Below are 15,387 nucleotides of genomic sequence, written 5' to 3' on the forward strand. Positions count from 1 at the left end.
CCCAGTAGTGGGACTGCTGGGTCATATGGTAGTTCTATTTGTAGTTTTTTAAGGAACGTCCATACTGTTCTCCATAGTGGCTGTATCAATTTACATTCCCACCAACAGTGCAAGAGGGTTCCCTTTTCTCCACACCCTCTCCAGCGTTTATTGTTTGTAGATTTTTTGATGATGGCCTTTCTGACCGGTGTGAGATGATATCTCATTGTAGTTTTGATTTGTATTTCTCTAATGATTAATGATGTTGAGCATTCTTTCATGTGTCTGTTGGTAATCTGTATATCTTCTTTGGAGAAATGTCTATTTAGGTCTTCTGCCCATGTTTGGATTAGGTTGTTTGTTTTCTTAATGTTGAGCTGCATGAGCTGCTTGTAAATTTTGGAGATTAATCCTTTGTCAGTTGCTTCATGGACTTGAGGATACAGGGAGGGGGAAGGGTAAGCTGGGACGAAGTGAGAGAGTGGCATGCAATATATACACTACCAAATGTAAAACAGATAGCTAGTGGGAAGCAGCTGCACAGCACAGGAAGATCAGCTCGGTGCTTTGTGACCACCTAGAGGGGTGGGATAGGGAGTGTGGGAGGGAGGGAGATGCAAGAGGGAAGAGATATGGGGACATATATATATGTATAACTGATTCACTTTGTTATAAAGCAGAAACTAACACACCATTGTAAAGCAATTACACTCCAATAAAGATGTTAAAAAAATGCATGCACTTGATTTCCTAAGTGTATATGTACAATAGCTATGTACATACATAGTTTCAAAGTACCAATTCTCTTTGCTTGGATTTATTCAACTACTCTAGATTTCTGGATAGAGAAGAATCACAGGATGTGAGAGATGGCAAAGATCTCAGTATTCCTGCTTCTTACAGTAATTTCAGACTCAAAGAAACCAGCATACACCAAGGTAAGGGTCCCTGAATTATCATCCTTACAGACCTTATTTGGGGTCGCATTTTCCAAATTTGCCAATTTGGGAAAAGGTATTATCAGAGGTGGTTGGTCTTTTTAAAACATTTTACATATATGTAATATTCATTTCAGAAGTAGTGCTGCCAACGTGTAACTTCACTTGTCAGATCCAGTTTTGCTGCAAGTTGAATATTTTTATCTGTGACCTGGATAAAGCACAGAAAGCTTGTGGAACCAATGAGGTTCAAAGACACAGCAATGGCCACTCCCAGCTACCTCCTTTCTCCCTGCTATAGAGACCTGAATGCCTCTAATTCACCCTTGTTCTAGAAGGACTCTAGGAGTCTGCTAGTGAAAGGACACTGGATTGAGAGTCAGAAGATTTGAGTTCTAATATTTACACTGCCACTATCTCTCTGAATTTGCAGTTCTCCATCTGGAAAATGGGAGCATTGGAAAGGATAGTTTTTATAGGTCTCTTCCAGTTTTGACAGTATAGGATTCTGGTATTGCATTTAATGGGCTCATATTGAAAATGTTCCTTAGGCTACCAGATTTCTAGCTAGGTAATTTTGTGTGTATTCTTGGAGGGTGGTATGGCGTTGGGCAGGGGGTGAGGGAGGAGGGGGAGGAGGGGTAAAGCTGTCAAATAGAAAAATATCATCTTGGTCTTTCAAGTACTTTATTCACACACACAAAAGCAATCACTTCCCTTTAGATAATGCTCTAAAATTGAAGTCCTACATTATATGTCTGGTCTCCTTTTAGATGAAATTATTATGTTTTTATTTAATATGCTTTTGAGAAAAATTTCTAGATAAACACAATCTACTAACGTCTTCCTGAACTTTTTTATGTTTTACTCAACTGGAAACATGAAATCACTAAGTCAAAATGTCCACTGCCTATTACTGTCAATCTGTAACATTTGAAGAGAAAATCTAAGTAACTCTCTCTACTCTGTGGCTAACAGAGACTCCTTATAGCCCTTTATAAAACATTAAATCACCCAAGACCCAGATGATCTGCAAACAGTAAGGAAGTAATTTAAAATGAAATCCTGGGTTCAGCTTACCTTCAGAGGCAAAACACAAGGCAGCTTGGCAAAAAAAGTCTGAAACTGGTTGCTGATGATTGTCCAGAGGCTACTAGGAGAATCCATGGGCAAAGCTTCCATGAAGGTAGCAATGTTTTCCAAACAGCGTATCATAGCACCCCCTGCTGGTAAATTCTTTTTGTTATTTAGACCCTAAAAACACAAAGCATAGGCAATCAACTGCTGAAACAGTGTGGGAATTCATACAGCTATTTGGTGAAGATCAGTTTTTAAAAATCATGTATTCACACTATAAACATGTGTTGTGTGCCTGCTATAAAGGCTAAGCATTGTAACTTCAGGAGTACAGGGAAAAATGGACGAATCCACACAAAGTTAGGGGGGAAATTTGTGATCTCCGACTCAGTGAGAAAGGGTGAAATGTGAGCAGAAAATTAGAAACACCTTTTAAGCATCTACAGTTGGTGTGGTTAGGTGTTAAGAAACGCAGTGAATGATGCTTGTTGGAAACTCCACCAGCCGAAGACTGAGGATGACTACTATAGCAACAGCAAAGTCCCTACGGCAATCTGCCAACCCTCCAAGCTAACTGAAAAAAGCTAATAATAAGCAGAGGACAGGAGACAGACTCCAAGTAAAGCGATAGAGCGAGTAAGCTGTGGAGGTGAGAAGTAGCTTCAAGTCTCATGATACAGAAAATAAGCAGACCTCGAACCCAGATCTTGTGATACAACAAACAAACGGTGAAGCTGAAATTTGAATCCAAGTCTCGTGATACAATGCACATGGATCCACGCACCACCCATTTTAAAAGCTGGAGAGTTTTGTGGAGGTGAGTGCTCCATGCCTGGCATCCACCTCTTAGTGAAGGGGTCCAGAAGCTTCAAGTAAATTGTAAGTCCACACTAAACAGCAGTGTCCAACTGACACTATTCTATGCATTGGCAATTTCCATTTTTTAAATTTTTAAATTTTAAATTACTTAAAATTTAATTTGGCATTTAAAATTTAATATTTAAATTAAATGACTTTGAATTTCTTCCTCAGCAGTGATTTCGGCAGGGGCTCAGAGTGCCGAGAAAGCAAACCTACCTCCAAGAGCTGACTGAGGACAGCAACAGAGCTCAGCTCATTGAAGTCCATCAGAGACGTGGCCAAGGTCCGTAAAAAAGTCCCATCTGGAAAGACAACAATCAGATTTAGTAGCGTTTGGGTTTCAGCGACTAGCCACGCCTGTGGTGTCTGCATTCCCCATGGATGAATTACCTTTGATAGTGCTCTGGAACAGCTGCGGGAAGATGCCATTGGGAGCCAGTTGATGGAAGATACAGCGCAGGAACTGCTTAGCCACCCCTGCTGCATTGCCGGGGAGCATCATGCTGGCGTTGACCAGGGAGAGAAAACACAAGGAATCTTGGAGCAACCAGCATGAGTTCAGGTATTTATTTACTTATTTATTCACATACACATCAGTCCTCTTATGGAATATCCCACTGTCATTTTCATTAGTAAGATGAAATATTCTAGTCACATGGAATCCCTGTTAATGATACGTTTTTAGAAAGAGGGAACCAGGTAATGCCAGAGTTGGTCTCAGACTAATTCCAGCCACCCCACTGTACAGATGAGGGTTCCCAGCCAGAGAGAAAAGATCACCTACAAAGGCTACAAGTCCAGAGAATGGCAGAGTCAGGACTAGAATCCAGGATGGGGATTATCAGCAAGATCCTCTCAGAAAGTGTCGTTGGCTAAGAGAGACAGCCCCTCTGAGGGAAAATGCAGGGAGGGAGATGCTCATTCCTACTGGAAGATCTGGGAAGTTTTATTGGGGCATCTGAGCTGGTACTTGTAAAAATGTTAGGACTTTGATATGTGCAGTTTTCCCCTTTACCCTCTGCACTACCATTGCATGTCAAAACAGGGAGCCAAGAGATGATTCTTTGGCCTTCCCCCTTAGACCAAAGTATCAGGAAGGATGTTCCCAGAGGTGATTGTAGCTGAGTTGCTGAAAAGAAGAAGGAGGAAATCAAAGAGCCCAACTGGATAACTAGTAAAAAATCCATCTTGCCTAATTGTTTCTTTCTGCCTTGTCTACCCTGATATGCTGGCTCAAACTTATAGGTCAAAAATATTCTTCAGGAAGAAATGACCCCAAACTCTCACAAACTCTTTTGAAAATTAGAAAAGGAGAGAACCCTTCCCAGTTTGTTTTATGAGGCCCTAAAACTAAAATCAGATAAAGCATTACAAATAAAACAAAACAAAAACCAAGAAGGAACAAAATGAAAAGAAAAAGGACAGACTGGGCTTCCCTGGTGGCGCAGTGGTTGGGAGTCCGCCTGCTGATGCAGGGGACGCGGGTTTGTGCCCCGGTCCAGGAAGATCCCACATGCTGCGGAGCGGCTGGGCCCGTGAGCCATAGCCGCTGAGCCTGAGCGTCCGGAGCCTGTGCTCCGCAACAGGAGAGGCCACAGCAGTGAGAGGCCCACGTACCGAAAAAAAAAAAAAAAAAAAGAAAAAGGACAGACCAATAGTCCTCATGGACATTGACTCCAACTGTAGATAAAAAGGATGATTGACCACGACCAAATAGAGTTTATCCCAGGAATATAAGAATGACTTAATATTCAAAACCCAATCAATGCAATTCAATATCTTAAAGAATAAAGGGCAAAAACCATAGTTATTTCAATAGATAACAGAAAGTGCATTTGATAAAATTCAACATGCATTCATGACAAAAAACTCTCAGCAAACTAGAAATGGAAGGAACTATCCTCAGTCTGGTAAAGGGCACCTATGAAAACCTATAGCAAATATAATTAATGGTGAGATAGTAAATGATTTTCTTGTAAGAGCAAGAACAAGGCAAGGGTGCTCATTCACATCTTTAGTATTATACTGGAGGTCCTAGCCAATGCAATAGAGTAACAAAAAAATAAAAGGCATAAAAATCAGAAAAAGGTATAACTGTCACTATTTACAGATGATATGACTTTTTACATACAATTGCCTTTACATTCTAAGGAATCTAAAAAACAGCTACTACAACTAATAAGTGAATTTAGTTTATTACATTACAATGTTAATACAAAAAATTGTGTATTTGTATATCAGCAGCAAAAACTTAGAAAACAAATTTTTTTTAAAATTTCATTTACATTGGCATTAAAAAACCAAAATTCCTGGGAAAAAATTTAACAAAAGCTATGCAAGATCTCTACAATGAAAACCATAAAATATTGCTGAGAGAAACAAAGACCAAATGAAATGACAATAGACACCATGTTTATTAATTGAAAGACTCAATATTTTTATGATATAATTTATCCCCAAACTGACTTAGAGTCTGAATAGAATCCTAGGAGGCTTCCCCCCCAGATTGAGAAGCTTATTCTAAAATTTATATGGAAATGTAAAGAATCTAGAATATCCAAATCAACCTTCTTTAAAAGGATGACCAAAGTTGGAGAATTCACAATGACTTCAAGACTTACTATACGGCTACAGTAATCAAGACAGTGTGGTGCCAGCACAAGGATCAACATATAGATCAGTGAAACAGGATAGAGAGCCTAGAAATAGACTGAACCTAATACGGTTATTTGATTTTAACAGACACCAAAGTGATCCAATGGGGAAAGGGAAAGTCTTTTTTTTTTTTAATGGTGCTGAAATAACTAAGGTATTCACATGGATAAAATGGAACTTCAACCCCTACCTCACACCATACATAAAAATTAATTAGAGATGGATCATGTAAATGCTAAATATAAATGCTAAAACCATAAAACATCTATTGGGAGACACTGGAAAATATATTTTTCACTTAAGGATAGGCAAAGGTTCCTTAGACAAATGATAAGAAGGAATAATCATAAGTTGTTTTAAAATTTTAAAACATTAGACTTCATCTAAATTAAAAACTTCTCATCAGAGCTTCCCTGGTGGCCAAGTGGTTAAGAATCCGCCTGCCAATGCAGGGGATATGGGTTCGAGCCCCGGTCCGGGAAAATCCCACATGCCACGGAGCCACTAAGCCCGTGGGCTGCAACTACTGAGCGTGCGCTCTAGAGCCCATGAGCCACAACTACTGAGCCCGCGTGCCAAAACTACTGAAGCCTGTGCGCCTAGAGCCCGTGCTCCACAACAAGAGAAGCCACCGCAATGAGAAGCCCACGCCCCGCAACAAAGAGTAGCCCCCGCTTGCCGCAACTAGAGAAAACCCAAGCGCAGCAACGAAGACCCAACGCAGCCAAATAAATAAATAAATTCATCTTAAAAAAAAGTATTTGTTGACTGAAATGAGTGAATGCAGGATTGAAGGTGTGAACAGAAAATGAACGAGTTCTCTCTGGAGCTGCAACTGAACCTAACCATATTCCTCCCGTGGTAAATGCTCTAGTGTTTTAGAAATGGATGAACATGCACAGGGGACAAAAAGAAAGTGAGATTTGAGCTCATTTTAGGACCTTACCTTTCTGCTTGATTAGAAAAAGTTGTGCTGGATGCCAATCTAGGAAATAAAGGAAACAGAGTCACATGAGTATCTTAGGTTTTCATGATGAAATGCATGAATACTGTATGCTGCATTGCAGCTCCCATTTAGATGGGGGACATGTAAAACCATTGACAATTCCTTTGACCAGGGACAGGGGATCCACTCAGGGGTCAATCTCCAGGGTTCAATTTAATCTAGTTTCTGAAATCTGCTTTCTGCATCATATCAGATATTTCCATGGAGATGCATACAGTTGAGCTAGTTGAATAGCACCCAGTCAATCTACAAACATGTCCTTTGCAGCCAAGTTAGACAGATAACAGAACAGTATTTGACCCAGCCCATCCCCATATTAACTCAACTCAAAATTCATTTCTTTGTATACAACCTCTGAAACCTCACCGCAAACAAACCACAAACTGTAAAAGCCTCTGTAAGATAGCAAAATAGGTAATGGGTATTTGTCAGCTAATTGTTGGGTTGAAATGACATATTGAAAAGAGAGATGTATTAGGTTAAGTAATCAATATATAACATGTAATTTTTGAAAAATGTAATTATATGGTTCTATATGCATGGAAATATTCTAGATGTATAGAAAGAAAAAGAATGTAATAAATTCGTGGGTTTAGAAAAACATGTCTTGATCAGTGAGATACTAAAGACACAAACAAGGAGAATGCTAAAAATTTATTTACTTAAGACCACAACAGTGAATCGAGTCAAGAATGCATTTGGACAGGAATAGAGGGTCCAGCACCAGTAACACCAGACACGATTCCCAGTTTCTTTGGTTATGGTCTCTCTCATACTAATGACACTACAATGAATAGATAAGCACTGGCAAATGAAATCAACAGTAATTAAGGGTGCAGCCAATGTAATCTTGAAGGCGGCATCCAGAAAAAGGGGTGGGTAAATTTTAAGAGAGATCTAAGTAGAGAGCAAAATATGAAATCATATGGAAAGGCTTGAGTGATAAATGAAAGGGATGTGCTGAACTTACACACTCTTAGAACACGCTGGAAATAGTCCCTGTGGGACTAGAATAAACTTAAAGTGTTCGTAAATCCACATTGCCTCACCTGGAATTGAGGTATGCAAGGAAACCCTGAATCAGGTGACTACTGAATCTGCTTTCTTGGTAGGTTTGGTTGCCAAGAATTGGGCAGCTTGCTTTAATGCTCTCCCTGTCTCTTGCTAGTCTGCCCAAGGGAGGTACAGATTTAACGATTTTTATATGTAACTATGTAAAAATGTATCTCTATTGTTTTTCCTTTGCTTTTCTTCAAAGCTTGTTTGTTTCCATCCTAAGAATTGGCAATGCTTGAACGTGATTTATTCTCCCTTATGTTAAAACAAAAACAAAATAAAAACCCCTCTAGGTATCTATTACAACTTAGATCAGCTATTTCAAGGAGATGGTAACAGACCAGAACAATAATTCTGTCTGTTCTAAAACTGAAAAGTATTGATAGTAGGAATCGAGCCCTTGCCTTAATAAAAAACTTTCAATTTCACAAGTATTGCTGATAGCTGGTATAACATTTATTCCATATTTATTAGGATTAGGTTAAAATCAAGGGCTTAATTCATCTTTTCTTATCTCTCTATCACCCTGTGTTCATCACTTACTTTACACATTGGCTATTTCTAAGTCTTAGAGGTGGAATAGTTATACCAAGTCTGACTGCATACTCCTAAGGATACACACACCTAAGGATACTACAGAAAAATCTGGGGAAGGGGGATAAGGGGGTCACATACTTCTGGGGTTGAGGGGTTTTTAATGCTTCCCTGTTTGTCTTTAACTTGAAATCATCATTTTTTTTCATTAAAAAGACTAAATTTTAGCTCCATCAAGATTCATTCTCTTTCCTCCATCAAATACCAGGCATTTGCAGAATCCAGTGTTTTCCTCCAACCTCCTCCAAAGACACCTTCCCTAAGAAATCATTTCCATCCTGAACTCCCATAGCACTCACCACACATATCACTCATGAATACAGCTTGTAATCATGTCCCATCTTTTATGGCTACTCAGTTACTCCACACATCACTGTCCTCTTCAACAACTAAGCCATAAAGCACTTGAGGGCAAGAGCTAGGTGTAATGCCTGCAATCTAAAGCACCCAGCTCTGTGCTATCACAGATTGGAAACTTAATATATTCACGAGGAGTTAACTCAGTCCTCTCCTATACGTTGTGTATGCTATGACTACAATTTGTTACTGAATCTGAACTTTACTTATATCCGTGAAGTACATCACTTTTCTTCTAATGTCCTATCTACTAAATGGAATTTTCTTAACATGAAAACTCTCAAAGCAGCTAAGTTTTAATCAGTCAGGCTGAAGGCTCTGTTCCCAAAATGTGTGCATCTTTCCTTTTTCTGAGTCAGAAGTATAAAACTACTATATATACTTCCATTTATCCCTTCACATGACAATGCTGCAAGTTGCATAATTGAGTGAGCCACCCTAAGATTACAAGTGCCTAGAGAACCCATCTTAAAACAGGTAAAGAGAGGGACTTCCCTGGTGGCACAGTGGTTAGGACTCCACGCTCCCAATGCAGGGAGCCTGGCTTCGATCCCTGGTCGGGGAAGTAGATCCCACATGCATGCCACAACTAAGAGTTTGCATGACACAACTAAGGAGGCTGCCTGCAGCAACAAAGACCAGGTACAACCAAATAAATAAATAAATAAATATATTTTTTAAAAACAGGTAAAGAGAGATAATAATAATATCTAAAAGTTACAAAGTGTTTAGTGTGAATTATGCACAGTTCTGAGCACTGTAACATACCTTGGCTCACACAGTATTTAATAGAGAACAACAAACAGTAGGGTTTTCTTAGTGCAGTTTCCTCTAGCTCCACTCTGACGTTGTGACTCATGACCCTACATGGCTGTAGAATTCAACCAAAAGTTTGGTACATTCAGTTTGTGAAATCAGTCTGAGTTGATCCCACAAATATCAAGCATCTGTAAGGTTACAAAACGTTTCACTTTTGAACTGGCAGTTGTTATTTAAGGATAGAGATTGAGTAAGGCTCCTTCCTACCAAACAAAACAGAAGCTGACATTCACCTTCCCACAGACTGCATGATATCCAGCAACAACGGGGCTGCCAAGTCTGGGCTTAAGTGAATGAATGTGGAGAGGACCACAATGGCCAGCCCAAGGGTTTCCTCATCATACTCTTCAAGAATGGCCCCGCAGTCATGGCATCTGCAAAGAAAACAGAGGAATGCTTTCCATGAAAGCCGACAGTGGTTTCAAGGTGTAAGTTCATGCAGCCATTTTTGGTGAGTCTTGGAAAAGTCCCCAAAAGGAGGTCAGCGGTCCCATTCTAACAATAAATAGGAAACTCCAGCACCACCATCACCTTAGACACAGAAATAACACACACAGCAGAGATCAGGAAGGTCCCGCTGATCACTGAAAATGGTCTTTCAACTCATTACTATCTGGCCTTTACACGAATTAGTGCTCCCTTTTACAATGAGAACCAATTGGACTAACAGTTTGAAGCTTCTGGTTGAAGGATTTTCTGCATGTGAAATTATTGCTGGGGATAGTCACTAACTAGATATTTTTTTCATTTGTTGAAATTAAAAGTGAAAAATGTCTACACAAAAATGGAAGCCTTCCCAATCTTTCAGATTTAAAAACATCCTATTAATAAAGACGTAGACACAGAGAATGTACTTGAGGACACGGGGGCAGGGAAGGGGAAGCTGGGGAGAAGTGACAGTGGCATCGACATATATACACTACTGAATGTAAACTAGATAGCTAGTGGGAAGCAGCAGTATAGCACAGGGAGATCAGCTCGGTGCTTTGCGATGACCTAGAGCGGTGGGTTACGGAGGGTAGGAGGGAGGCTCAAGAGGGAGGGGATATGGGGATATATGTGTGCATATGGCCGATTCGCTTCAGTGTACAACAGAATCTAACACAGCATTATGAAGCAATTATACTCCATAAAGATCTATTGAAAAAAGAAATAAAACAAAAATAAATAAAAATTTAAAAATCCCATTTGTGGGTGAGAGACAGAATAGTATAGTCAGTAGACTAGAAAGAAAGTAGAAAGCCTAGGGAGTCTGGATCAAGTCTCTTCTCTACCCGTCACTCAGATCCGTTTATGGACTCACCACGCCCACTGAGAGTGCAGTCTGTAAAAACACAACGGTCCCTGCTCTTAAGGAACTTCCAGCTTACTGCTCTTTGTAGTATCTAATGTGGGTTCAACTGACGTCATCTCAACCAAAGCGGAGCTCTTTTTCTCAGTGGCCGCTGAACAGCTTTATATATACAGTGAAGGGAAAAGCGAGGGAGGCAGTGCTAAAATGGCTACTGTGACCTTTCCATCTGAAAACTTCCTGATATACATATATACCACTCCTTACAAACTTCCTGATATACATATATATCATTCCTTACAAACGGACTTTTTAAAAAAATATAGGATTCACACTTGGAGCTAAAAACGAAGATAAATGGAGTACACACGAAGGCAACCGGGAAGACAACTAGGAAATATCGAGACTTGGAGGAGGACACAAAATGAGAAAATTATACCAAAGAAAGAGCTAAGAAGAGCCCTCCACAAGCAACTAGGTGCTCCCCATGTGGACACGGTAAGGAGCTGTTCAAGACAGGCCTTTCACTTCTTCAGTAATGATGGCCAGCTGTGGCCAGCTGCATGGATCCTCATACCAGCCTCTTCCACCTCACCTTTCTCTCCTTTTATCACAAGCCTACTCAATTTCTCACATGGGTCACCTTTACCAGGAAGCCTCCCCAGCCCAAGGGATCTCTCCAAACTTGAAATTGTACAAGTCTTATTCTTTATCATATTCATTGAACAGCATTTATGTGCAATGTATAGGGAGCTCAGAGTATAAAGTACAGAAGAAAGGGTACTAGTCCCTAAGGAACTCACAATCTATTACAGAACATGTGTGTATAAACACCTAATGATTAAAATACAGCATGGGGCCTCCCTGGTGGCGCAAGTGGTTGGGAGTCCGCCTGCCGATGCAGGGGATGCGGGTTCGTGCCCCGGTCTGGGAGGATCCCATATGCCGCGGAGCGGCTGGGCCCGTGAGCCATGGCCGCTGAGCCTGCGCGTCCGGAGCCTGCGCGTCCGGAGCCTGTGCTCCGCAGCGGGGGAGGCCACAACAGTGAGAGGCCCGCATACCGCAAAAAAAAAAAAAAAAAAAAAATACAGCATGATAAGTGGTAGAATAGAGAGATGTATCAAATACTACGGAAACTTGGAGAATGGCATGATGCATTCTGCCTTGTGAAATCAAGGAAACGTGGCCTCAGGCTGGGTCTTGATGCATGAATAGGAGTCCACCAGGCAGAGAAAGTACAGTGTGAAGGGCACCTATGAGATCACAGAGGAGAGAGCACATCAGGCATGCTCTGGAGAAGGTGAGGGGGCTAGGGAAGGAGTTCCTGGTGAGGAGGGGTTAAGTCCATACCTTCACAACCTAAAGGGCCTTTTACAATAAGCTAAAGCATTTGGACTTTATCCCATAATAAATCTGGGGGGATTGAAGGCTGACAAACAGAGAGGCAACGTAACCAATCTGAGATTCAGAGAATGAATTCTACCATCTGGATCATATCTCAAACTTAGTCCCACTCTTAACAATTTGAAGCTTCCGGATGAGAGATTTCATTTGTGAGAAATTATTGCTAGGAATAATCAGTAAGTGGACATTATTTGCATTCATCCAAATTAAAAAAGAAAAATGCCTTGGCATAGATGAAAGCTGCCCATACAATACTGCATTTCTAAAGTAACAAATGCTTACCAACACTTATGGCTACAGCCATTTGAAGAACAAATTAGGACTTAAAAGCATAGCATGCCTCCTCTGATATTTTCTCACAACCATGGTGAGCAACTTCTCAAATTCTATAAACCGTGAAGAAAATAACTGAGCTTACTTGTCTGTCATCACCGTTGGCTGCTCGTCTGTGAATTCTTCGGGTGCTGGTACAAACATACTCACAATGCTGGGTGCTGACAGCAGGCTGGATTTCGTGGCACCTGGGTAAGCAGCAAAGAAACAACTGGTGAATAAATTCGTGTGTCTGGGGGCCAGGAAAAGCCCTATTCTCCTCTTATAAATCCTCCAAAGACCACATTCACAGGGATGTAACAGGGACAGCCCAATTCCATTGTGAAAAACCGTCAAGAGTGAAATGAATTCAAGAAAGACTGATTTGTTTTGGCTTATATCATTTTAAGAGCTAGACTCCTATGGTTCATTTTGCTTCTTGACTCTGAAAAAAAATTGGAAAGAGTTCAGGTGTGCCAACAGGGTACTAAAACAGAGAGGAAAAAAAAGTGTGTGTGTGTGATCTATTCAAGAGTATCCTTAAATGAGTTACAACCCTTAATTGCTAGGCATAAATGGAAGCCGCTCATACAATACTACATAAAATCACAAATGCATGCCAACACTAAAATGTTGCTAATTTGTAAAGGGAATCAGATCCTAGATCTCTACACACCTAAGCAAGGGGAGAAGTTTGAGCTAAGAAATATCAGGACACTTTTCTACTTTGTAAATTAATATAAGCCCCAAAGCAAAAGACTTCATTTTTCAAACTGAAATCTTTATGAATGAAATATGACGTTTTTTTGAATGAACCATCTGGTGACTTCAGCCAATCGATATCACACAGTTTAATACTTTGGGTTTTGATGCCTTCAGAGAAATCTGAGGCAGGAATCTAGTGCTCTAGTGATGAGTAAATCTGGAGATCCAGGAGACTGTTCTCCATTAAGAAAACCACCAGCGCTAGACAGATTTTCCAGGAACTACGGAAATAAGGCACTCCAAGAAGAATACCAAAGTGACAACTCAGAATAATACCATGTTCTACAAAGTAATAACTGAGACTCTGAGTTCTTCAAACAGGAAAGAAGCCAGAAAAACCCAATGGTCATTAAAGAATCTGTTTTTCATTAAGGAACTGCTAGCTTTGTGCTGAAAAACGGAACAAAACTGTCTGGTCTTTCCTTAAATAGGAGAAAGATAATGATTCAGAGAACTGGTTTCTAAAGGAATCAACATAAAAAATTTCAGAAACCTCACCAAGTGGGCAAAGTATTTCAATCTGAGGGAGAAAAAAATGGTCTCAAAGCCTTTGATGGTTCCATACTACATAGACTCCCTTGCCTGATCAAAGGCTACAAAATCTGTTTATAAGGAGACCTTCAGACCCAAACAGCAAAGGAAATTATCTGAAAATATCTTGATGTCACTTCTGAGGATCCCAAATGGGAATCCAAATTTTGCTACTATATTTATCAGCTATCTCTGAGATAACATTCTTTCCAATTATATTATTAACAAAGATCTCCAGCTGTTTCATAAAGATGATGCTTTGAAAGGAAGCAACATATTTATTACAAACAAAAGTATCAATCGATTAATAATAGAAAAGGCAAGAACTGGGCCAAGATAAAAGAAGATACGATTGATTATTAAAACAGTAAGGTAAACTGCATGAAGTTGCTTCAAGAAACCAAAACATAGAAAGTTCAACTCCAGTACTCCACATTTCTTGAACATTGACACACCACATCTGCCAGATGCCAAAATGCCTGTGCTAAAAGTGGAAACTCAGCCCACAAGATACATGGTGATATATATACAGTCTTACTAGAAACATAAGCATCTAATTTTTTAAAAAACCAACAACTCTGAGTCAAGGCTTTCAGAAGATGCTTGCTAATTACTATTGCATACATAGAAATCACAATTCAAGTCAAGAAAAGAGTGGGAATCCAAGTCATTTGGGTGGCTTCAAGCCAATCCTTACCTAATACAAATGCCGAGGAACAGATTTTTTTTTTTTTTTTTTAAAGAAGATGTTGGGGGTAGGAGTTTATTAATTAATTTATTTATTTTTGCTGTGTTGGGTCTTCGTTTCTGTGTGAGGGCTTTCTCTAGTTGCGGCAAGCGGGGGCCACTCTTCATCGCAGTGCGTGGGCCTCTCACTATTGCAGCCTCTCTTGTTGCGGAGCACAGGCTCCAGACATGCAGGCTCAGTAGCTGTGGCTCACGGGCCTAGTTGCTCCGCGGCATGTGGGATCCTCCCAGACCAGGGCTCGAACCCGTGTCCCCTGCATTGGCAGGCAAATTCTCAACCACTGTGCCACCAGGGAAGCCCAAGGAACAGATATTTTTGACAATAGCATCATGAATTTGTTTTTCCACACGACAACACAGAATGTACAAGGCAATATTTAAGACAGTCATTTATAAAAGCAGATAGGTTAAGTTATGAGACATTGGCCACCTTATGGCAACATTAGCTGAATCAATGGATTTCTAAATACTGCTTATGATAAGGGAGCAAAGAGTAATATACAAGGAGAAGGTGGGCAATGCAAAAAGGAAGCCATTGACCTCAGCCACCTTGTGCTATAGCTGAGTCACAACTAAGTCTGCAGTATTAAGGGCAGTCCCATTATCTCTCATTATCTAGGGCAACACTTCTGGTGCCACCCCTACTGGTTCCCCTACTGAATACCCAAAGTGCACTGTATATGGAATTAGGAACAGACACAGAACGTTCTTAGAAACTTGAATAAAGAGGGGACCTCCTCCAAAGCCCAACTTCATAGCTGTAGATTTTTTTTTTTTTTTTGCGGTACACGGGTCTCTCACTGCTGTGGCCTCTCCTGTTGCGGAGCACAGGCTCCGGACGCGCAGGCTCAGCAGCCATGGCTCATGGGCCTAGCCGCTCCGCGGCATGTGGGATCTTCCCATACCAGGGCACGAACCCGTGTTTCCGGCATCGGCAGGCGGACTCTCAACCACTGCACCACCAGGGAAGCCCATAGCTGGAGATTTTGACAAAA

The 15,387-nt window shown here is 40.6% G+C and overlaps 1 protein-coding gene across 3 annotated transcripts in view; it reads right to left on the reverse strand.

Annotated features, from left to right (window-relative positions):
- UNC79 (unc-79 homolog, NALCN channel complex subunit) overlaps nucleotides 1-15,387 on the reverse strand; it is a 219,133-nt gene that overhangs the window by 46,339 nt on the left and 157,407 nt on the right. For all 3 annotated transcript variants that reach the window (XM_060097925.1, XM_060097923.1, XM_060097926.1), the window contains 6 exons: nucleotides 12,456-12,558; nucleotides 9,576-9,716; nucleotides 6,457-6,495; nucleotides 3,246-3,358; nucleotides 3,072-3,157; nucleotides 1,998-2,171 (listed from right to left, as the gene is read on the reverse strand). In XM_060097925.1, the coding sequence (XP_059953908.1) occupies nucleotides 1,998-2,171; nucleotides 3,072-3,157; nucleotides 3,246-3,358; nucleotides 6,457-6,495; nucleotides 9,576-9,716; nucleotides 12,456-12,558 (656 nt within the window). The remainder of the gene's footprint in view (nucleotides 1-1,997; nucleotides 2,172-3,071; nucleotides 3,158-3,245; nucleotides 3,359-6,456; nucleotides 6,496-9,575; nucleotides 9,717-12,455; nucleotides 12,559-15,387) is intronic.

This window comes from Mesoplodon densirostris, chromosome 4 (genome assembly GCF_025265405.1).
Source record: "Mesoplodon densirostris isolate mMesDen1 chromosome 4, mMesDen1 primary haplotype, whole genome shotgun sequence".
Taxonomy (NCBI): Eukaryota; Metazoa; Chordata; class Mammalia; order Artiodactyla; family Ziphiidae; genus Mesoplodon; species Mesoplodon densirostris.